Below are 25,808 nucleotides of genomic sequence, written 5' to 3' on the forward strand. Positions count from 1 at the left end.
CAGGACAAACAGATACTCAGGGACATGGACAATGGACTAGAGGTTACCAGAGGGTAGGGGGTGGGGTAGACAGGGTAAAGAGGGTCAAACACAGGGGGATTGGGGGAGGGTGAAGTGGGTAAAGGGGATCACATATATGGTAGCTGAAGGAAATTGGACTCTGGGTGGTAAACACACAATAGAATATATAGATGTCAAATTATAATGTACACCTGAAAATTATATAATTGTATTAACCAATGTTACCCCAATAAACTGAAAAAAAATAAATAAAATTTTTTAAAAAGTGCTAAAGGGAGTCCTTCAAATTCAAACAAAAGGATACTAGATGGCAGAATGAAACTATATGAAAATAAAAGTTCTCCAGTAAACACATAGACAAATATAGCAACCTGTATTATTTTAATTTTGGTGCATAGAATTTAAACACAATACCATTAAAACTATATAATGCATATAGAATTTAAACTTAAAAACCATTAAAAAATAAAAAATAAATAAAAACCATTAAAATTTTATTAACTATAAATCTATGTTAGTGGGTATACAATATATAAAGAAGCAATTTGTAAGTCAATAACATAAAGTGCGGTGGGGGGATGGAGTTGTAAAGAACTAGAGTTTTTGTATGCAATTGAAGTTATCAGCTTGAAAGAAAAGGCTATGATTTTAAGATGTTTTACATAATTGCAATGTTAACCACAAAGAAAATATCTGTGGAATATACACAAAAGGAAATGAGGTGGCAATCTAATCATGTCATGACCCAAAAATCCACAAAACACGAAGGAAGGAAAAGAAGAAAGAAGAAAAAGCTACAAGACATACAAAAAATAATTAACAAAATGGCAATAAGTCCTTCCCTATCAATAATACTTTAAATGTAAACGAATTAAACTCCCCAATCTAAAAAATGGCTGGATGGATTAAAAAAACAAGATACAACTATATGCTTTCTACGAGAGACTCACTTTGTATCTAAAGACACACACAGGCTAAAGGTAAAAGGACAGAAAAAGATATTCTATGTAAATAAAAACCAAAAGAGAGCAGGGTAGGGTATACTATTATCAGACAAAAGACACTTGAAATTAAAAACTGTTACAAGAGACAAAGAACATTATATAATGATAAATGAGTCAATTCACCAAAAAGATATAATAATTGTAAATATTTATGTACCAAATATCAGAGCTCCTAAATTTATAAAGAAAAATTTGACAGTGGAAAACAGAAATACATAGCAACACAATAATAGTAGGAGACTTCAATGTCCTACTTTCAATAATGGGCAGAACAACCAGACAGAAGATCGATAAGTAAATAGAGGATTTAAACACTATAAGAGCAAAAAAATGGACCTAACATATCCAGAATACTCCATCCAACAACAGCAGAATATACATTCTTCTAAAGTACACACAGAACATTCTTTGGGATAGACCATATGTTAGGCTACAAAACAAGTCTTAACAAATTGAAGAAGACGGAAATCATACAAAGTATCTTTACCAATCACAATGAAATGAGACTAGAAACCAATAGCAGAAAAATGACAAATCTGCAAATAGGTGGGAATAAAACAGCACACTCTTAAACAAACAATGGATCAAAGAATAAGTCACAAGGGAAATTAGAAATATCTTGAGACAAATGAAAATGAAAACAAAACTTACCAGAACTTACGGTATGCAGCAAAACCACTGCTAACAGGAGTTTATGGCTGACTCAAGCTAGCAGAAGAAAGGAAATAAAGCTTAGAGGAGAGATACAGGAAATAGAGGAGGAAAAAAAAAAAACAGAAAACAACAAAACAAAGAGTTATTTTGAAAAGATCAACAAAATTGACAAATCCTTAGGTGGATTAACTAAGAAAAGACTTTAATTATTTAATTAAAATCGGAAATGAAAGGACAACTGATGCTACAGAAGTAGAAAAAATTATGAGACTGCTATGAACAATTGTACACCAACAAATTAGATAACCTAGAAGAAACAGAGAAATTCCTAGAAATACAACCTACCAAGACTGAATCGTGAAGAGACTGGTAAATAGTAAAGATATTGAATCAGTAGTCAAAAACCTACCAACAACAAAAAAAGCCCAGGACTAGATGGCTTCACTAGAGAATTCTATCAAACATTAAAGATTTAACAACGATACTCCTCAGTCTTCCAAAAAAACTCAAGAGGAAAGAACATATACAAGCTCATACTGTGAGGCCAGCATTACTCTGAAACCAAAGCCAGACAAAGATACTACAAGAAAAAAAAAAGACTACAGTAGTTCTCCCCACCTCTGCCTTATCTGCAGTTTCGCTTTCCACAGTTTCAGCTACCCACAGTCAACTGTAGTCTAAAAATATTAAATGAAAAGTTCCAGAAATAAACAACTTATAAGTTGTTTAGTGTGAATAGTGTGACTGAATCTCACACTGTCCCACTGCATCCCATTTGAGACCTGAATTATCCCTTTGTCCAGCAAATCCGCACTATATATTCTACCCATCATTTAGTGACTTAGTAGCTGTCTCAGTTATCAGATTGACTGTTGTGGTATCATGGTGATTGTATTCAAATAACCCTGATTTTAGTTAATGCCCCAAATTGCAAGAGTTATGATACTGGCAATTTGAATATGCCAAAGAGAAGTCATAATGTGCTCCCTTTAAGTTAAAAGATGAAAGTTCTCAACTTGACTTAATAAGGCATTTTATCACCTCGCATCATCACAAGAAGGGTGAATACAGTACAATAAGATATTTTATAATTAGTTATTGTTAATCTCTTACTGTGCTGAATTTCTGAATTAAACTTTATCACAGGTATCTATGTATAGGAATCCAGATTGGAAAAGAAGTAAAATTATCTCTGGTCACAGATATGATCTTCTTATATGCAGAAAACCCTAAAGACTCCACAAAAACAAACAAACAAAAAGAGTTGTAAGAACTAAAAAGTTCTACAAAGTTATAAGAAAGAAAATCAACATACAAAAATCAGTTATGCCTTATACACTAATAATGAACAATCTGAAAAGGAAACTAAGAAACAATGCTATTTACAATAGCATCAAAAAGAATAAACCTAACCAAGAAGGTGAAAGACTTGTATACTGAAAACCACAAAACATTGCTCAAAGAAATTAAAGACACAAATAAATGGAAAGACATCCACATTCATAAATTAAGAGACTTAATATTGTTAAGATGTCCATACTACCAAAGTGATATACAGATTCAACACTCCAATGGTATTTTTTGCATATATAAAAAAATTAATTCTAAAATTCATATGGAATCTCAAGGAACCTGAAATAGCAAAAATAATTTTGAAAAAGAGGAACAAAGTTGGACTCACACCACTTCATTTCAAAACATATTACAAAGCTACAATAATGGTATGGTATTGACACAAAGACAGACATATAAACAAATAGAATACAATAGGGAGCCCAGATATAAACCCTTGTATATTATGATAAAATAACCTTCAACAAATATGCCAAGACCATTCAATGGGGGAAGGAGAGTCTCTTTAAGAAATGATGCTGGGTAAAATGGAAATCCACATGTAAAAGAATGAAGTTAGACCTGTATCTTATGGTATATCATATACAGCAAAATGAATTCTGCATAGGATTAAAAGACCCAACTAAGACCCCAACCTAAAACTAATAAAGAAACATATATGGGAAAAACTTTTAGACATTTAACCCAGCAATGATTTCTGAAGTGGTTTATCAAATTCCAAAAAAAAAAAAAAAAAAAAGGCAACAAAAGCAAAAATATACAAATGGGACTATATCAAACATAAAAACTTAAAAGGCAACCTATGGAATAGAAAAAAAAATTGCAATCATATCTCTGATAAGGGGTTAATATCCACAATATATAAAGAACTTCTACAACTCAACAACAAAAAATCAAATAGCCCAATTAAAAATGAGTAAGGGACTTAAATAGACATTTCTCCAAAGATGATATACAAATGGCCAACAAGCCTATGAAAAGATGTTCCACATTACTAATCAGAGAAATGCAAATCAAAAGTACAATATCACCTCACACCCATTAGGAAGGCTACTATCAAAATAAATAGAAAATAATGTGTTGGTGAGGATATGGAGAAATCAGAGCCCTTGTGCGTTATTGGTTGAACTGCAAAATGGTATTGCCATTATAGAAAATAGTATGGAAGTGCCTCAAAAAATAAAAAATATAACTACCATATGATCTAGCAACCCCACTTCTGGATATATATCCAAAACACTGAAAGCAGGATCTTGAAGAGGTACTTGCACACCCATGTTCATGACAGTACTATTCACAACAGCCAAGAGATAGAGGCAATCCAAAAATATGCTTCTATATACATACAACAGAATATTATTCAGCCTTAAAAAGAAAATTCTGACACATGCTAAAATATAGATGAATCTTGAGGTCGCTATACTAAATGAAATAAGCCAGTCACAAAAGGACAAAAACTATATGATTCCAGTTATATGAGGCATCTAAAGTAGTCAAATCATAGAAAAAGAAAATAGAATGGTTACCAGGGGCTAGAAGAAGGGAGGAAAGGGAAGTTGTTTTATGGGTGTAGAGTTGCAGTATTATAAGATAAATTTCTAAAGCTCTATTTCACTACTGAACTGTTCATGAACTGTTCATGAAACACATGAAATGGTAAATTTTATGTCATGTGTTTTTTACCATAAAATATAAAAAACTGTGACTAATATCCCTTGTAAACATAGATGTAAAAATCCTTAACAAAATATTAGCAAACTGAATCAAACAATGTATAAAAAAGCATTTTATAAAAGGAAATAAATGGAATTTCAACAGACGCCACTTGACGCATGCCTCTATTAGGGGCTCCACAAGAAAAAGAACTCTCAACTATAAGAGAGGGAATGCTGCCTTGAGCGGCAATGCTGCAGGGACCTCAGAGAATGCCACAGAAGAAGCAGGCAACAGGAACACTCCAGGGCCCAAATAAGCCCAGGTCAAGTGTGACTCGAGGGCTGCTAAACTCCAGACCCCATTCTCCAAAGGCAAGTGCTCAGATCATGAGATAGGCATTGGCAAAAACAAGAGAGATCTAAACCTGAAGATGCCAGAGCTAAAGAAAAGCAAGAAAGTTGAAGAGGAAAGAAAGGTTTTGAATGTTTCTAAGAAATGACAGTGGTGCTGTAGAGGGCTATGTGCTCCTTTTGAGGTCTACCGACCATCCCAACCACAGTCCTCTCTGTATAAGAGACAAGTAACAATTTCTCTAGGCTTCAATTTCTTCATCTGTAAAATAAGGTGATTAGTTCCTCCTAGCTCTGATAGTCGAAGAAGTCTAAAATATGTAATCCAGACCATCTAAATAGCTCAGTTTTTACTTCTCTCATCCCTAAATACTCAACCCATGACACAAGGGAATTAGTCATATCTTTAATGCATTCATTCATCTATTTCTAACATACCTGTCGTGGAAGCTACTTAGTGACCTCAGGTAGTCTTTGTCCAGAATACAATTTCCAAGCGCATTCCCAAAACTTCTAAGGGTAAGGCAAAACAAGAGAAACAGGGTTGAGAACTGTTACATGTAAATATCAAAGAACAGAGTTACAACTTTGTGCAAGTTGCTTGTCAACTGCCACAGAGGAAATGGACCCCAACTGCAGCAGAGGAAATGTGCAAGTTGCTTGTCAACTGCAGCAGAGGAAATGTATTCAAAACTGTTTAGTGAGCATCTGCCATGCATGCACTGTATTAGGTTGTGAGAATAGAAGAGTGAGCATAACAGTCTCAAATCACTATCCTCGTGGAGAGGCGATGAGTATAAAAAGATGAAAAAAATGTTCCAAAACCCCATTCACTTCCTCCTGACATGGAGTGCGAATTCCAGAGCAGAGATTTTTTTCCCAAGCACTGCTCCAACTCCCCACTAGGAGTGGATAACACATTCTTAGGGGCACAATCCTCCACGATTAAAGTTCTTTACATGGGACACACACACGCCCCCACAGGCTATGGTAGTGCAAATTTTTAGTGCATGTTTATACATGTATTTTTCTGGTGATTCAATTCCCTTCAATTCTCAAAGGTATTTATGACCCCAAGAAAGGTTAAAAACCCTGCTCTATGTTTTATATACGCAGTGAAGTATTTACGTGCATTAATGAGAATGAGGAAGCTATCTATGTACTCATGTGGAAGGTGTTCAAGAAATATTACTGAGTGGAGGGGCAAAGAAAAGAGAATATAGTATTCTACCACTTATTCCCAAAAATGGGAGACATAAGCACAAAGAAGCATTGGGAAAATACAAGAGAGTAGGAAAACAGGGCAGACAGGGACAAAGATGGAAGTGAGACTTATGTTATTTTGATTTTTGAATATGTGACTTTATTACCTATTCAAGAAAAACCAAAACTGCTTTGAAACAAGCACTGAAATGAAGCAGGTTAGACTCCAACCCTTTCTGCTTACCTCAGTGCTCGCTTCAGTCCATCTGTCACTGCCTCCTTCCTTGCCTTCTCCAAAGACAAGGCTTTTGACTTGAGACCCTCACTAACACCATAGCCCACATCTTCATGATATGAACCATCCTGGGGGTAGAAAAGGAGTTCAAATCTAATGTGAAAAGTTGCAGCTGTGTCTCTGGTTCCACAGCTCTTCTTTTCCTCAAGCAGCTGTATTCAAAGTGGGTACATATAACCCAGGGGTCTGCTAAAGGGCACATGGGCACAGGGAGTTTAAGAGAATCAATTCCTAGTATTATTTCCTACATCTGATCTGCCTGGAAATGTGCTTGTAGTCAAAGTGTCAAGACTATTCTCCTTTCCCACTTCCTCTTTTATGTAAAAAACGCACATATCCAATCCACCCCAAATCTCACGACAGTGCATTGGCCAAAGGTATAAAAACCTCTGGGACACCAAACAAAAGGAAAATTTGAAATATTTTATTTAACAGACACTAATGATGGTACAGCAAATTCTTTTGAAGCCAGGTAGTATCCATTTCTTGGTTTTCACCAACAGTGAAGGTGGATCTGATCAAGCTGTTAGCTTATAGAGATCTGATCAAGCTGTTAGCTTTTATTTTTATTAAAAAATTATAATTTTTTATTATAATACTCTATGATTTTTGAAATATAACTCAGAAAGCATTCAGAGAAATGAATGACACTATAAAAAAACTCTAACCATTCTAGTTTATTTATGTGAATAAGGTTTTTAGTACTATTTATAAAATTAAAAAGTCTGAATAGAATTAATGCTGAATGATCTGTCTAGGAATAAGTAATATTAAACTATGGATATATAAACCAACTGAAAAAAAAACAGCTTCATCCATCTCATTAAGAAACGCATTTTCCATAAAATTTATTTTTATTAAACATAAAAATTTTAATTTAGCTATGTTGTCTCCCACATAAACACAATTGACTGATCAATTATGAATTAATGATACCCATAACACTAACTCAATCCAAAAGAAATTTTTTATTATTTAGAGCCTTAAGGTCACTGGAAATTTACCCAAAATTTTTAATTTTACACACACACACATATACACACACACACGGAGGCAGAGAAGTATGAGAAGGTTATTAATAAAAAATTTCAATGATAAATATACATTAGGATGAAAGCCAGTGGAGAAATAGAGTGTAAATATGAATGCAAGAAGAAACAATGTAAAATTTCTTATGATTAAATAATAGCTTAAAAAAAATAGCTTGCTCATGTATTTTTTTTTTATGGATGACAGTATTTAATCCTTTATGATATTTAGAATCATTTGGTACGTTTAAAAAGATATAACACATTTATTTCAGAACATTAAATTTTATAATATGCCTAAAAACAAACTCTTGTGACTATTTATATTTATGGTGAAAAGTTTTAAATGTCAACTTAAAAATGTGCAGAGAACAGAATTTTTCAAAATTCTTTTAGCAGGCATATGAGTAAGAATGTTTGAATACCACCATCCTAAGGAACACTGTCTAAGACACAGCTCTGGGCCTAGCTCTCCAGCTTGGCTGTGCGCGACAGTCCAGAGACTTCCCTACCTGATCATTCTCTTTCACCAGCCTCCTGATCCTTGGAGGCATCAAGTCTATTCCATCACCCTCACCTTCAATTGGACTCTCACAAATGCACAGACTCCCACGTAGAACTTGCCGTTGTTAAGGTCAACAAAATCTAGGAGTGGGAAAGAAAATCAATAGAAGGAGACACTGATCCCTATGCCTTACCCATTTTCTTCTTGCTGGCAACCAAATATATCTACCCTACATCCTCACCCAGAAAATATTCAAATCAGAAATTAGACAATGCCAAGTAAGGTAAATGAAGAAGTCACCATGGCCAGGAAACATACTCACCCACATTCTGCTGTGTGATAGAGTGTGCCCAGCCATTGTAACCAAACATCTCATTGGCCAGATTAATTACCCTGTGACCCTCAATGTAACACACCTGGGAGAAAATTAAAGGAAAAAAAGCTTGTTAAAATTTCCTGCCATACTTACACGTAGATCAAAAATTTACTTAATTTATTCCTTACCAGTTTTTCTCTTTTTTTTTTTTTTTTTAGCAAAACTGCCCTTAAATATTCCAGGGAAATTCTCAGTGAACTTATTTCAAAGATTTTTCCTCAAGAATCCAGTTAGAACGAATGTTCTGCCTAAGGGGATTAGACTCAATGTGGAAAGACAGACACTCACCTAGCAGTTCCCAAAACTCAGTTTTCAAAAAAAGTACACATCTAAGGTTGACATATATTATAGAAGACTAAAAACAGACACTAAAGTTAAAATTAGAAGCAAATGGCAAGAGACATATTTTTTAAAGATTGTGTAAAAATCCTATGATGGCAGGTATATAAATCTCAAGACAACCAACGCGTGGGTCACTTCAGATGACAATGAAGGCTGGAATCCATCTGCTCCCAAAGACACTAGGAAACAACCAGTAACAGTGAACAAGAGACCTTCTGAATCCATGAGGAAACAGAAAGGTAGCTGGCAATATCATCTGAGAAGTCAGCCACATGGGCACCCACTGTTCAGGTATATAGACTCTCCTACCTTCTGGCCTCCTCCAGCCATGCGGCTACTTATGTATTCAGGACCCAGTCTCTGCCTCAAAGCATTCTGGATGGCCTGGTACTCTTCTGCAGCGTATTGGTACTACAATCCAGAAAGAGAAAATTTAATTGATATTTCCACCATTTTTTGTATCAGCAAGTCTCCAACTTTTTGGTCTCCATACCCTTTTTCACTCTTAAAAAGGTATTGAGGATCTAAGAGGTTTTGTTTCTATGGGTTATATCTACCAATATTAGGTATTAAAACTGAGAAACTTTTAAGGCACATATTCCACTAGCCATCAGAGCAATGATATCACCACGTGCTATGCAGTCTCCACAAAACTCCACCATTCACTTGTGAGAGAATGACAGTGAAAAAAGCAAGTAGTATTTTAGTATTATTATAAAAATTTGGACCTCATGGACTCTGAAAAGTTCTCGTAAATTCCCAGAGGTCACTGGACCACATTTTGGGAACCACTGCCTTAGATGTTACTACCAACCTTACAAAACTTTCTCAAGCCAGAACGAGGAAACTAAAACTTCCCACCTCCGAGTCTGCCTATGACATTTACACACTCAAGGGAGTAGGGGAAAGAAAACGTGACAGGAGTCTTCCGCCAAACTTGCGTACCTCCTTTCCAACTGAACAATTTCCCATCCTACACAGTAAATATACTACTACATGTTTGGATTTTTGTCCTCTTAGTAGTTTTCCTCTTACCCCAATTAAATGAAATAGTCACAAACAGATCTCTGGTAAAGACAAAGACAGAATTTAGGTGGACAAAGCAAGAATCCCTTTTATATGCACAAAGAATACAACACCAGAAACTTTGGATGCCTCTGAAAAAGAGAACTGGGTGTAAAGCGAGCAGGAGTAACAGGGAAATAGTGAGACTGTTCACATGTAGTTTTTGTTTCTTTTTGAATGCTATGTCATATTAACATGCAATCTACCCAAAAAATAAATAATATGTAAAGCTAAATGTAATCCCTAGTACTATGTCTTTTGATGCTAAAGTTCCAAAATGCCCTTCAAAGACTCCCAAATAAGGCATCTAAAAAAAATCAATAACAATAAATAACTTATACATGTGTATATAATGATGCTCTACAAACTGCTTCCTCATACCTTTTTCACTTAACCTCATTCTTTTCAGGTGTGAAAAACCCACACAGTTACCTGTCCAAAGCATAATACAGAGTTGCCACCAGCAGAAGGAGGATGGCTGTCACGGCCTCCAAAAAATGCTTCCTCAGTCCCAGACATGTTGATTCTGGTTGACCTCTATATAAACAGAAGATTAAAGAAAAATTCTCAAAGAATGCTAAAGTCAAAATGCCAAAGCCTATACTAAAAATCAGATAGAGCATCCATATGCAATATCCTACAAGTCACTTTATTTATATACTTCTAAACACTGCCCCAATCAAGGACTGAGCTCCTCGGTGCTTAGTCTCATAGCCCCTGAAAATCTCTTAGGGGCTGCTTCCACTTTTCTGCTATTACAGGTGATTTTCACAATGAGAATATTTATAAATGAAAAAGTCAAAATTACAAAAACATTTTAAGGAGAGCAAACATTCAACTTATTACCTACTATATGTGTAACATGACCCTGGCCTCTGTGGGGTCAACAAAGAAATGTAAGCCACAGTAACTGAACATTTGCCAGAATCTAACAAGCTAGCTGGTAGGAGAAGACTAATATACATGAAACAATAAAAGAGCAAAAGAAAGCAATACAGAAGATACCTAACATGCAGGAATAATAGAGCATTAGCCCAGTTTGGTCCCTTGTACCATCAGCATCACCGGGAACTTGTTAGAAATGCAAATTCTGGGTCCCATCGCGGACCTACTGAATCAGGAAATAGAGGTGAGGCCCAGGAATTAATGCCCACCAGATGTTTTTGATGCAAGCTCAAGTTTGAGAGCCAGTGCCTTAGACTGGCAGTTCCCATCCTTTTTGGCACCAGGGACTGTGCTCCTATGAGAATCCAATGCCTGAGGTGGAGCTAATGATCTGAGGTGGAGCGTGGCAGTGATGCTAGTGCTGGGGAGTGGCTGCAAATACAAATGAAGCTGCGCTTGCTCGCCCACTGCTCATCTCCTGCTGTACAGCCTGGTTCCTAACAGGCCATGGACCAGTAGTGGTCCACGGCACAAGGGTTGGGAACCTCTGCATTAGACTGAGACTATGCAAATTTATAGTCTATAAGAAAATACAATTACCCTCCGAACAAGCACTTGCAACTAGCTGACCCCAGTACCTGACTACTCCTACACCTGTCTCAAATCAAATTTAAGCTTACATGTATAAATCTCAGATTATTGCTAATAGAACTACAAATCTATGAATGTCAAGAAGTATGATTCTCCGCATAGTATTACAATATAATGTTTAAGAGCTCAAGTTCTAAATATCAGTGTCTGGCTCTATCACCCACTAGGTGCTCGATCAAGGGGAAAATCACATAATCTCTCTAAATAATGTTTTCTCATGTAGAAAATACAGATAATAATAGAACCTACATTTCCCAGGAGTTCTATAAAGATTCATTTAATCTTTATTTACTGCATAAATCTGCATTAGAATAGTGCCTGGCACATATGAGTACTAAATAAATGTTAATTATTACTAAGTTTATGTTAATTTTCTTATGTACATTATGATGAAAATGCAGAAAATTAAATGATCATAAAATATTACATTTCAGCTAAGAATGACAAATTTATAATAGAACACTAAAAAGTAGGATAGTGGCCTAACCTCTGTTAGTTGATAATTAGGATCTAAAGTCGATAAATCATGAAATAACAGAATGAGGATATTTAGAATGTAACCGTAAATGCCAGAAAAGATAGTTAAAAGAATGACATGTCTGTCTCTGAGGATTGGTACTGGGATGAAGAGTGCAGCAGGAATTTCTTTTTCCAAAATAAAGCTTTTGGCGCTATTTCATTTCCAAATATGTGTATTTTAATAAAAATAAAAAATGTAAATATCTATTCTATAAAGCAGGAGTCAGCAAACTTTTTCTGTAAAGGTCCAAAGAGTAAATATGTTAAGTATTGCAGACTATATGGTTTCTGTCACAACTACTCAACTTTGGGACTTTAGCATGAAGAGGCCATAAGCAATATGTAACGAATGGGCATGGTTGTGTTCCAATAAAACTTTATTACAAAAAGAGGTGGCAGATTTGGCCCACAGGCCATAGTGTGCCAACCCCTGCTATAAAGCACGCTTTGAAGGTTATAGTTAAATGTGGTTCAATATCCAGCCCCATCAGGTAAGTTACTTAAATTGAGCAATTAAACTGTTACTCAATTTCCTCATTTGTGAAAGAGAATAAGATCAATCTCATAAATTTTATCATATTAAAATGATGTTATAATAGCAGCATCCAGCTAGACTCCTCATTGGATACTAAAAGTTGTTGAGAACCAGGATATTCGCAAAGACTCAAATGAGTACTTGTCTGATTATTTGTTAAAAACAAAGGGATATACATTGTGAATGTACTTAATGCCACTGAATTGCGTGCTTAAAAATGGTTAAATTTTATGTTACGTATATTTTATCACTATAAAAAAAAGGAACGATAGCTTAACACAGTAAAGGTTTATGTCTCATTCATGCAAGATCTAATGTGGTCTGGTGGCCTTGTCCATCTTGTAGCTGTGCCATCTACACATGTAACTCTAAGGTCATCTTGGCAGCAGTAGAGAGAACTGAGAGTCACAGCTGCCTTAGCCCAGAAGTGATGTGTATCACTTCTGGTCAAGTTCACTGGACAGAACTTGTCCCACGGTCCCAACTTAATTGCAATGGAGACTGGAAAATGTAAGAAACCATTTGAATATCTGGTGAGTACTCTCTGCCACATCCATTTTCCCCCACTCCAATGTGAGCTCCTAGCAGGTGGAAGATTCCTCCTGATTCATCTTGGCACTCCCAGTGACTAGCACAGTACCTTTCAGAAGGGGTCAGGAATGAAGTGTTTGGTTAGTAATTAAATGAATAAATAGGTAGGTGAATGAATACATAATACATATATAGAGAGACAACATATATTTTTTAATTCTTTAGAAACTAATTTTATAAGGCAAGAGTTATACCTCTCACATTTAAAAAGCAACTTGTTGCTACTTTTCTAAACGTCTTAAAAGATTCTATCTTTTAATAAGACAATCCTTGTCTCTGCCCATAAAACATGGAATAATTTTTTTGCCAGTTTCTGCTTGGAAAAAAAATGCTCACTGCTTTGCCTTCTTTTCTAAAACTGTTCATAACTATTTTTCTATCATATAATTAAAATGTCTTTATTGTAGAAAGCTTTAACATGTCAAAAAATAAGGGCTAAAGTAAAATTTAGCTGGATCCTCATCAGCAAGAGATAACTTTTTTTTAATGTGATTGTGTTTGTGTATATGTGTTTTATGTGTATGTATGTGCATATTTGTTTTTTAAAAAAGTGGAATCCAAATGTATCAGGCATATTTTATGCAGCACCTCAAGTCTTCTTGGCCTTGCCTGTCTCTGAGGTCCCTGACCATTCTGGCTGTCATTAGGCAGAACAAATATGCATAAGTTCTAACCATCTGCACACCGGCACAACTCCATGGTCCCTTACTTCCTGCTCATGCCGGATGCCTCTCACCCCCCACCCTTGGCCTCCCTCTTGGACTCTGAGGTGTCAGGACCTCTGGGACCCACCTGATGCCCACACATGTACAACCTGGAAGTTTTAGGGAATAAATGTACCAAGGTTCAAAGCTTTTACCAATGAGATAGAGAAGCTGTGGGGTAAATCTCCTTCTTTCCTTAGGATAGACTCTCCTGGGAGACAGCTTTAGGAAACCACACAATTGGTTGTACTTGTTACCAAGAGGTGGCCAAGCTGGCTCCTCTGAAATGACTCCTCTCCTCATTCTTCCTTTCCCTCACTTCTGCTTCCTAAAATTGTACTTCCTGAAAAAATAATAGCAAGCATTTGCCTCAAGCTCCAGGTTCTGGAGTACCCAAGTATAGCAGACACTATGAACGCTCTGCCAATTATTCCTTCAGCTGTTAACGCAATAGTACACCCTGGCCTAACTTCCAAATGCCAACACCTACATCTCTTTACCTGAAGGCTTCCTTTGGCAGCCAGGGCCCCTTTTGCACCTGTTCATGGTAAGCTGGAAGCACCAGAGAATCGATGTCCCTGGGAGAAGCTGTCAAACAGTGACTGACAGGGATTGGTATATAAAGACCCTAGATTTCTTACCCATTCTGTGAGATAATGCTGAGCCATGAGTCTGCAGTGGCTTGAGTTCCCCAGTGAATTCTAGCTGCCCAGCCGCGGTAAATGGCTGGATAACACCCCTTTGTTGAATGCCTTTTCTTTCCCATCTCACTATCGCTCTCCTCTACCAGTATGTCCTGGAGTCATCTCTCAAATAAACTACTTGCACTTGGAGAAAAACTGTGGGGTGGGAGGGGGGCAAAAGATATCCTTAAAATGGAGAAATCTGGCAGATAACCCCTTAATCAAGTAATCAAACATGTCACCAATAATAGTCATACCATGTGCTTCCTGATGGATGTACCAAGAAGGTCGCAACATTACTTAGGTAGCATTTCTACCAGTCTAATCATGACTCTAATCATGAGGAAATGATCAGACAAGTTCAAATCTACAAGGCCTAGACCCTTCAAAAATGTCAATGTCTCAAAAAACAAAACAAAGTAAAACAAAAAGGCTAGTGAACTCTTCTAAAGAAAATTAAAGAGACATGACAACTAAAATGCACTGTGTGGTCCTTGATAGGACTTTAGATCAGGAAAAAAAAGCTATAAAGGATATTATTGGGACAATGGGGAAATCTGATGGTGGCATATTAGATGGTGGTATTTTATCACTGTTAAACATATTGAATGTGATAATTATATCATAGTTACATAGGAAAATGATCTTTTTGTTAGGAGACGTGATAAAGTATTAGAGTAAATTGGCATGTTTTCTGCAATTTACTCTCGAATCGTTCAACTAATAAAGTATAAGTGCATGTGTGCACATGCAAAGAAAGGGAAAGGAAAAAATAAAATAAAGTAACAAATTATGAATCTAGGTGAAAGGTATACAAGTGTTCATTGTATAACTTTCCTAAAGGCTTCAAATTTTTCTAAATAAAATGTTAAGGAAGACTTCCTAATAGCAGGGTTATGGCAGCTACATAAATCCAAATGTCCTAATACATCCTACAAAAACCAACAAGAACAAATGAAACCACAAATAACCCATATCTCCTAACATAATTAGAAGATTGAAAATACTACAAGCTTCAAGTTGTCTAGAATCTGAAAAAGTAAACATCAATTTCTGGTGGAGATATTTCTCAAACACTCATCCCAGCTCTTTAAGGAGAGCAAGATAGGACCCAGACAGGAAGTGAAATGCATATGAGAGAAGAGGAGGGTGAAGAGCTTAAGTGGAACTAAAATCGCTCCAGGAAAAAGAAAACCCACACTAAGTACAAAGATAGTGAGAAAGAGCTCTAGTATACCAGAGCAGTCTAGGAAAAAGAAGAGATGAGTGTATGCAGAACTCAATGTTTCTGGGGAGAAGACATTGAAAAGGAATGAGATGTCCTTTGAAACTGTTCTGAGAAGGGTAAAAGAGGGGAAATTTAGGATCCTGTAATACAAGAGAAAATTTAAAAGTCAAAGGACAGACAACCATTTCCCCCAAAAAAGCCTTCTAATAAAGAAGCCATACTCACTATACTTACAAAGGAATAGGAACTACTCTTGAATCAGGAATCTCATAAATCAACTGTTCACAAAATGCAAAGTGACAGATAATAAAGAGTCAATGAACTCAAAGATAGTTCAACAGAATTTATGCAATCTAAAAAAGAGGTTAAAATAAAGACTCAAGGGCTGGGCAAGATGGCGTAGATGGTGAAGGCTTTGTACATTTCTTCTTGTGACTACACCAGAGTTGTAACAGAAACATGGAGCAAAGAACAAGCAGAGTCGCCCGGGGTCTGTATGAACAGAAGCCCTTCACTTAGGGAGAGAAATAAGAAATCACCCTGCAATGGTAGGAGATAGGACTGGGCAGAGATGTGAGACACAGACTATGGCTGCTGCAGCCAGCAGGTGAAGACGTTCCTCTTAAAGGGGCTGCAACTGCGACTAGACTTTCGCAGTGATGGACTCGCTCTCTCCGAGCACCAGCGTGAGGTTGGCTGCTCAGGGGGACGCCAAGGACTTACAAGGCAACACTGAGTTGTCGGAGTGAGGACCAGAGGCAGGGCTTTCTCCAGGGCAGAAGTGCTAGCAGTATCCTTTGTTCCTCTGTTGAGCCCTCCCTACTCCCAGCAATTGGACTCAGCACCACCACTGTTGAGATGTCATGGAACTGGATAACAGAGGTCATGCCACCCAGAGGATTCCATGAAACTCTGCCTCTCCCAACAGGTAGCCCTACTCAAACCACATCCAGTGGTGTCCTCAGCATGTCCTGTGCCCCTTGCTAAGCAGCTCCAAGCCCAAGCCCCACACCAGTGGCACCTGGCCTCAGTTTCTGGCGTGATCTCTTGAGGCAACTACAAGCACAGCATCTGTGGATTGCTTGCTGAATCTTACCAGGAGGCCCCAGCGGGGCACAGGCTGGGGCTAAACTTGGCCTGCAGCTGAACCCCTCTCAGGACTGTGTCACTGGACACCTACTACACAAAGCCGCACTAATAAAATCGAGAGACTTAGGAGCTTTGCTTAGTACATAGAAACAGACAAAGAAAGGCAGCCAAAATGGGGAGACAAAGAAGCATGTCTCATATAAAAAAAAAAAAACAGAACAGAGCTCTAGAAAAAATGGAGTCAAGCAAACTACCAGATGCAGAGTTCAAAACAATGGTTATAAGGTTGCTCAAGGAACTTAGGGAAAAAGTAGATGAACTCAGTGAGAACTTTAACAAAAAGATAAAAAACATAAAAATGGAGATGGAAATTATAAAAGAGAACCAGTCAAAAGGAAGAATACAATAGCTGAGATAAAGAGTATATTAGAGGAATCAATAGCATGAAGGAAGCAGAGGATCAAATCACCGATATAGAGGATGGGGTTGCAGAAGATGCTCAATCAAAACAGCAGCAAGAAAAAAGAATCCAAAATAATAAAGATAACTTAAGGAGTATATGGGACAACATCAAATGTAACAGCGCCCACATTATATGAATATGGGGTACCAAAAGAAGGAGAGAGCAAGAAGTTCAAAACCAATTAGAAGAAATAATGATGGAAAATTTCCCTAACCTAGTGAAGGAAACAGACATACAATCCCAGGAAATTCGGAGAGTCCGGAACAAGATGAACCCAGAGAGGCCCACACCAAGGTACATCATAATTAAAATGCCAAAGGTTAAATACAGAAAGAATCTTAAAAGCAGCAAGAGAAAAGCAGCTAGTTACCTACAAGGGAGCTCCCATAAGACTGGCAGCTGATTTCTCAACAGAAACTTTGCAGGACAGAAGGACTTGGCATAAAATATTCAAAGTGATGAAAACTCAGGACCTACAAACAAGATTACTTTATCCAGTAAAACTATGATTTAGAGTTGAAGGACAGATAAAGAGCTTCCCAGACAAAAATAAGCTAAAGGAATTTATCAACAGCAAGCCAGTATTACAGGAAATGTTGGAGGGACTTCTTTAAGAAGAAAAAACATATATCAAAAACATTAATAAAGAATGGCAATAACTACATATCTATCAACAAGTATCTCAAATGATAAAGAATTAAGTGCTCCAACCAAAAGATAGGGTGGCTGAACAAATAAGAAAACAAGACCCATACATATGCTGCCTACAAGAGACTCACTTCAGATTAAAAGACACACACGGACTAAAAGAGGATGAAAAAAGATATTTCATGATGGACCTAGAGGGTATTATGCTAAATGGAGTAAGTCAGATAAAGATAAATGCCACATGATTTCACATACATGTGGAATCTAAAGAATAAACAACAACAACAAAAACAGAGACAAACTCATAGATACAAAGAATATTTTGAGGGCTACGAGATGGGAAGGGGGTTCGGTGGGGAGTCAGTGAAAAAGGACAAAGAGATTAAGAAGTACACATGCATAGGTACAAAATAGTCATGGAGATATAAAGTATAGGAATATTATCAATAATATTATAAAAAATAGAGGGCAGAGGGGTGGTGATTTAGTAGGATTTTTGTGAGTTATATAGATCTTTAATCACTATGCCATACAACTGAAACTAATATATTATTATATGCACACTATAACTGAAACTCACTGAATTATACACTGCAAATATAAGCAACAAATTGTTTATTATATTTCAATAAAGCTATAAAAAAATGGAAAACATTGAAAATAATAAAAGTGTATCAGGGTTCAATGAGTTAATATCAAAATGGCTAATTTGCATATAATTGAGGTTCCAAAAGAAGAGATTAATGAGAATGGGCAAAAAAATTATTTTTAATAATGGTTCAAATTTTCCCAAAATTGGATGATAGACATAAATGTATATATTTAAGAAGTTCAGCAAACTCAGAGCAGAATAAATACAAAGAAAATCACAACTAAACACATAATAGGCAAATTGCTAAAAAAACAAAAAATAAAGAGAAAATCTTAAAAGCCATCAGAAAAAAAATTGGAACATTATGTACAAAGTAACAATACAAATGATGGCTCCATCTTAAAAGAGAGTTTTAAAAAAACATACTTAGGAGAAAATTTAACAAAAGATGTGTAAGACTGCTGCACTGAAAACAAAACAGAACTAAAATTAAAGAAGATTTCAATAAAAAGAGAGGTATACCATGTTCCTAAGTTTGAATACTCAATACTGTTATTAATCCTTCCAAAATTGACCTAAAGATTCAATGCCATCCCAATCAGAAGCCTACCGCTGTTTTTGTAGAAACTGATGATTCTAACATTTATATGGAAAATGCAAAGGATCTAAATTATCTAAACCAAACTTGAAAAACAACAACAAATTTGTTGACCTACACTACGTAACTTCAAGACTTACTACAAAGCTACAGTAATTGCAATAGTGGTACAGACATAAGGATTGATCAATGGAATAGAGAATAGAGTCCAGAAATCAACTGCCATTTATATGGTCATCTGAATTTCAATAAAGGTACATATGCAACACAATGGCATTTTCAACAAATGATTCTGGAACAAATGGATATCTATAAGGGGAAACATTAATATTTTTCACAAAATATTTTTCACACTATTCACAAAAACTAGAGTGGATCACAGGCCTAACTATAAAACCTAAAACTATAAACTATTTAGAAGAAAATATAGAAGTATATCTTCACAATCTGGAGGTGGCCATTTCTTAGACAGTACTCATAAAGCAATAACTATAAGAATGATAAGCATGACTACATCAAAATGTAAAACTGCTTGTCAAGTACAACTCTATGAAAATGAATAGGCAACCACAAAGGACTGATATCCAGGATATAAGAGGGACATATAAAGAACTCCTACAACTCAATAATGAAAAGACAATCCAACTTAAAATAAGCGAAAGATTTGAACAGGTATTTCATAAAGGATATACAAATGTCAATAAGTACAGGAAAAAGTGCTCAACATCATTATAATCAAGAAGTATAATTAAAACCACAATGACATGCCCCTCTACACCCACCAGAACAGCTAAAAATAAAGACTGACCACACAAAAGGCTGGCAAGGATGTGAAACAATTAGATCACTGTTGGCAGAAAACGGGGTGATTAAATGCTCGGCTGTAAACACACGCTACCTTTTATGAAAAAGGGAAGAATAACTTAAAGATGGAGCCATAGGTCCAGAAGGTAGAGCTGCAAGCCACAGATCATTAGTCCCAAGCCTTGAACCCTAAAGGTTCTTTATATATCTTGGGTATCAGCCTTGCGTCAGATAGATGGCAGTGCTTGCCTAGTCACTTTCTTAGAGTTGTCCCTGATAAAAAGTTTTAAATTTTGATGTAATCCCATTTATCTTTTAAGTGTTTATTGCTTTGAGTCTTATCTAAGAAAACTTTTGTACACACCCAGGTTATGAAGATAGTCTATGTTTTCTTCTAGAAGTTTTATAGTTTTATAATTTTAGAAATGAACCTGGTAATTTCTTGAGAATTAAATATGCATTTGCCATGTGACCCAAGAATTCTTCTGATAAGTATTTTTACCGAGAAATGAAAACATATGACCAAAAAAGACTCGTACAGGGTAAGAGGAAAGAACTTGAACTAGGGTAGTGGCTGTGAGCAAGAAATGGATGAATTCGAGAGATATTAAGAAGGTAAACAAGATTGGGAAACATTTTTATTCTTATCCATTTCCTTATTACATGAAAGCACTTCTAATTATATGTAGAAGAAGAAATAAAGAAGGAGTAAGAGAGAATGAGGCTTGTTATATAAGGAAATTTTCCTTTTGTCTGACCTTCTCAACTTTATTAAAGACAGGAGAGGGCATAATCACGAAGGGTAATAGAAGCCACCTTTAAAAGCTTAGAACTTCAGTTTGCAAACCATGGGGAGCAATGGAAATTTTAAGCTGAGAATAATAAAATTTTACTTATGCCTCAGAAAGCTTTTTGTCAACAGTGAATAATTAAGGAAGAGATCAGTTAGGAGACTATATTACAACAACCCAGGAAGAAAATGATAACAGTTCAACTAAGATCATGAAAATGTAGAGAAAGCTAGATTCCGGGTATGTATTACAGGAGGCAGAATTGACAGGACTCAGTGATGGATGAGGTTCTGATTGTATCAAGAACAGCAGGACTGGATATCAAGGTTTTTTTTTTCTTTTTTTAGAGAGTAGGTAAGTTAACAAATACAGACTCAGCAAATAAAAGGATCAGCTGTAAGGGTTTTTTTTTTTTAGCTCTCCTACAGCTATCTCAATTACATTTTCATACGCTCACTTCCAACTACACCCAGTTCTCATTACGACAGGTCATGGCATACATTTCACAGTAGCTTCTGATAAGAACTGCACATAAACATTTCTCTGCTTGTTACCAGTACAATTAATGATCTGATAAGTAATAAATTGAGATAATAATAAACTTCCCTAAAAACACCAGACCTAAAGTCACTGAAATAACTGACCCAATCTCAGAGTTAAATGCTGGCCTTTGAGAATTTAGCTTTAAAATGTTTGTACCTCAGTCAGAGTTCTGTGGAGGAATAGACCTTAAAAGGTCTACAAAGCCAAACAGTAGGAAAAAAAAAAAATTCCCATCAACTAATGTGGTATATCCCTACAACTGAATATTATTATTCAGCCATCAAAAGGAGTGAAGTACTGACACATGCTACAGATGGATGACCATTGAAAACATTATGCCAAGTGAAGTATGATGGACACAAAGGAAATACTGTATAATTCCACTTATGTGAAATATCTAGAATTGGCAAATTCATTAAGACAAAAGGTAGATTTGTGGGTTTAGGGACAGGAGGAAATGAGAACTGCTTGCTAATGAGTTCAGGGTTTCTTTTAGGGGGTGACAAAAATATCCTGGAATTAGATAATGGTTACACCACCTTGTGACTATACTAAAACCACTGAATTATTCCCTTTATTTTTAACGCCTGCAACACCTGGTATTCCTAAGTGGTCTCCCATCCAAGTACTAACCAGGCCCTGACACTGCTTAGAATTGTTCACTTTAAAAGGATAAACTTAATCATAGATGAATTTTTTTAAAAAACAAGTCTAGAAAGGCTGAGTACGGGCGTCAAATTCCTTTTAAATGGGTAATTCCTTCCCAGACGCAGCCACTCCTTCCAACGCTGTTCAGCTACTGACAGAAACTTCAGCACCCTTCACTCCTGTCAAGCAGCATTTAGCAATCTCGCGCCCGCTCAGGGGGCTGCCACAGTTAACAATACGCTGCCTTTATCCCGTGGGGGGGTCCTGGCGTGAGTGCTACGTGTGTTGGTGCAGGTTTCGGGTAACCCTGTCCCTCCTAACCCAATTCTCTAGAAGCCCTGAACTTAGTACAGGCCTCTGCACTCAAGATCACTATGTTGGGACCGCAGGACAAACTGAACCACCACCTCGATGCTCTACTCGGAATCTGAGCAGCCCCAGCTCCACAGCGCCCCGCCAGAACCACCCTACTAGGCCATCCTCCCTCCTCACTTACGCGCCTCCGACAGCGCGCGGTGCACGCAGGGAGCTCCGTCTAAGATAAATACACGCGGAAGGGGACTTCAGAGAGAGCCGCGCAGAGGCGACTGGGAAGGAAGCGCAAGGGGACCCTGGGAAGAAGGTCCAAATCGAGAGCGAACCCTGGGTGGAGGCGGGAAGGGTAGGAAGAGGAGACGTAAGTCAAATCGGAAGGGGAGAAGATCCGCAAAGCAATCTGTCGAAAGGCGTAAAGCACGCTGGAAACGCTTTGCTGACCTCTAAATACAGAGGCTGTTCGCTCCCTCTGCTTTGAATACCCAACCGCTCCGTCTGTTTGTGCGGCACCCTCATCTTTGCTGCCCCCTGGCGGGCGCGGGGAGCTCGCCAGGGGTATGCGTTAGTCACTTTGGGCCCGTTCTTCTGCACTACTTTACAGACCCATTCCCGGTTTAGAATGCAACTATGAGGCCAAGGAGGAATTTCTCAGTTCCTTTCCGTGCACACTAGGGATATGGCAACAAGAGAAAACAATGCTTTCAAGTCTCGTTAAGAAATACTTATCAGAGCCCTTCATAGATTCCATCCCAGAAAGGCAGAGCAAACCGAGACCTCCTTCCTGTCGAGCTACTGCTGCACACACCCACTCATCACCTCATGGCTTCTTAAATTAGCTAAAAGCAAAAGGAAACGAATTTGTGGCGACTTGTAGGAAGGAAGTACTTTAGAATGTCCCTCGGAACTATGTCTTGCCACTGGGTAATGGTTACACTCCCATTAGCAATGCTCAAAAACAAGATTAAAAAGTTTAGTCATCAAAACCCCAAATTAAGTACTAAGAACTCTAATAAAATATTTGCCTTACGTATTCAAATTGGTTGTTTCAATAAACCCCTTTTAATCAGACTGTTCATTAGCTGAGCAGTAATACTCCACGGCAAGTCATTTCCTGGATGACTACTCATCTTTCCAGTAACACCATCCAAAGCTGAGTAAAATGTCTAGAATCAGAACTATGAGCTGTCCCAACAGAGAATGCATAACCTCAGTCTACTCAGAGAAACACCAGACAAATACAAAATGGGGAGTATTCAATTACAAGAATAAAGGCATGTGTTAGCATGGGTGAGAGGCACTGCATCCTTCAAAATGTCAATATCAGAAAAGATAAAGGCTATGAAAATGTCCCAGAATAAAAGAAGCTTAAGAGATTTGAACCTAGACTGGATCCTGTGCTGGAGGGGGAAAATGCTATGAAGGACATTTTTTTGGCTCCAATGATAACATGGGGATATGGATGGTGGATTAAATAAAATTTTTAAATAAATGTAAATTTATGAATTTATAAAGCAGACAACTGTGGTTATATTAGACAAAAATCTTTATTCCTAAGAAATACACACTGTGATATATGTAACTCACCCTTAAATTATAGACAGATGATGATAGATAGTAGATAGATGAAAACCCCTGTTTTCCTTTTGCAATCCTCAGATACGTAGGTAGATTGAACAAATGATAAAGCAGATAGTGTAAAATGTTAACTATAAACCATATCTGGGTAAAGGATATACAGATATTCCTTGTGCTATTTTCATTCTTGCAACTGTTGTAAGTTTGAAACTATTTCCAAATGAAAAGTTCAAAAATACTATATATGCAATATGGAACTAATTTTGAGTCATATGTATTATGTATATATTCATTTTTTAAAAAGATAAAAAGGAAACATTTTTCTGGATGATGGGAATATAGGTGAATTTATTTTTGCTATAATCTTGCACATTTCTGTATTCCCCTCTCCCCACTATAAGCAGGTGTTATTTTTTTATAATCAGAAAAAATGTATGATCTAAATGGCAGTTGAGACATTCTTTGTATCTCCTGGTACGTGCCTTCAATACCACCTACATGACTTCAGAGTAGATCGACATCCTGATACTTTCTCAAGTTGCTTCACAATAATTGAATTAAGCATATTAAAACACCTGGTGTTTATCAAGCAACTTCCTTCTAAGATGCTCCCGGATTTTAAAATTATATTTTATCCTAAGCATAAGTCTTTGTGGTAGAGACAGGACAGTTTGAGCCATACCTCATAACAGGAACATTATTCCATAATCTTAAAGTACACTCCTGTGAGCAGTACAATTCTACCCTCTTTAGCATAGCTGATTGTTTTTGTGACTCTGTCTTCGAGCACACACTTAAATCAGCCATACTAAAAATCGATCTTTCTTACCTGGGTTGTCACCCCCATGTAACAAGGACTGAATTCTTAATATTTTAGAAAGGAGGGATGTGGAGAAGACAGGGTAGCAATCTAAATAAAATACTTCCAGGGCTTACTGATCCTTCATTTCTGCAGCCCATTGGTATCCTGGAGCAAGAGAGACTGAAGAATGCCCTCTTAACCCCTCACTCCTTCCCCCCATTCTATTACCCTTCTCCCATTGCTTGACCCTATGGAAGTTATGGCAAGGGTGAACTTAATGCTTGGAATAAGACTAATGAAATGTCAATAGGTGATTGCCTAACTATTGTTTGTAGAAAAGCAGGAGTTGACATACTAGGAGGCAATACACAGGTGTGGTTCCAGCCGAAGCAGTACACCCAGTTAGCCTTGAATTTTCTATACATTCTACTGCCTGTATCTTAATAAGGAAACAAGAGGCTTTGTGAACTCAAATTAGCAGTTGTCAAGTGAAAATCTCTATATTGCATTCCTTCAATAATTAACATTCCACAAAGCCCATCATGGGCTGAATATTCAAACAAGTGGTTCTGAGATGGAGCCAGCTGGGATCAGAACTACCCTGCTTCAATGAAAACATCTTTTCCCAACTAATCCACTCCCTGGGAAAAGTTATTTTAGCTGGATTTGAGGCAGTGGCAGGAAGGAAATTAGGGGAAGCACTGGCTCTCTTCCTGTTGCTGCAGAATCACTCAGTATTTAGAATGGAGTCTTTCACAAGCAATTTAACTTCAAAATGGTGGAACTTCTGCCAGACCGTAAAGTGGCAAAACAGAAATGTGGGTCAGCACAGAAACAACTGAGAGTAAGAGAGTGATAAAGCCAGTGCTTCCACCGTAACTTGTAATGTTTTTATTTCCAGAGCCTTTCATTTGCATTTAGCGTAACTGAAGAGGATTGAGTCTGGTTCTACAAGATCTTACTCTATTCCTTTACTTTAATGGTATTGCTTCCTAATTTCCAAGGCTATATTTTCACCCTGGAGAAACCCCTGTTTTCCTTTTGCAATCCTCATAACCTTACTGCATATGACATCCAATTAGAAGCTAGATTAGAAGGTGCAATTGTTGAAATTAATGATGACTAAGTATATAAAAATATAATAACAATGGTACTTACAGGATGCTAACTTTGTGCCAGACCCTATTCTGGGAAGTTTACATATATTAACTCATTTAATCCTTACAGTCCTTACAATAACTACATGAGGAAAGTAATCTGAAATTTATACCCCATCGCTCTGTTTCCTTGAC

The 25,808-nt window shown here is 37.0% G+C and overlaps 1 protein-coding gene across 4 annotated transcripts in view; it reads right to left on the reverse strand.

The window, feature by feature from the left end:
• RAD52 (RAD52 DNA repair protein) overlaps positions 1–22,474 on the reverse strand; it is a 34,098-nt gene extending 11,624 nt beyond the window's left edge. The window contains exons 1-7 of one of the 4 annotated variants that reach the window (XM_039869197.1): positions 22,321–22,474; positions 10,285–10,389; positions 9,097–9,198; positions 8,392–8,485; positions 8,142–8,209; positions 6,486–6,604; positions 5,473–5,551 (exon numbers count right to left, since the gene is read on the reverse strand). In XM_039869197.1, the coding sequence (XP_039725131.1) occupies positions 5,473–5,551; positions 6,486–6,604; positions 8,142–8,209; positions 8,392–8,485; positions 9,097–9,198; positions 10,285–10,371 (549 nt within the window). In that variant the 5' untranslated portion in view covers positions 10,372–10,389; positions 22,321–22,474. Of the gene's footprint in view, positions 1–5,472; positions 5,552–6,485; positions 6,605–8,141; positions 8,210–8,391; positions 8,486–9,096; positions 9,199–10,284; positions 10,390–10,857; positions 10,964–22,320 lie in introns of those variants that run through there. The other 3 variants (XM_039869194.1, XM_039869196.1, XM_039869195.1) reach the window with 3 other exon arrangements.
• Positions 22,475–25,808: the final 3,334 nt, after the last annotated feature.

The sequence above is a fragment of the Pteropus medius genome, unplaced genomic scaffold (assembly GCF_902729225.1).
Source record: "Pteropus medius unplaced genomic scaffold, Ma_sr-lr_union100, whole genome shotgun sequence".
NCBI classification, from domain to species: domain Eukaryota; kingdom Metazoa; phylum Chordata; class Mammalia; order Chiroptera; family Pteropodidae; genus Pteropus; species Pteropus medius.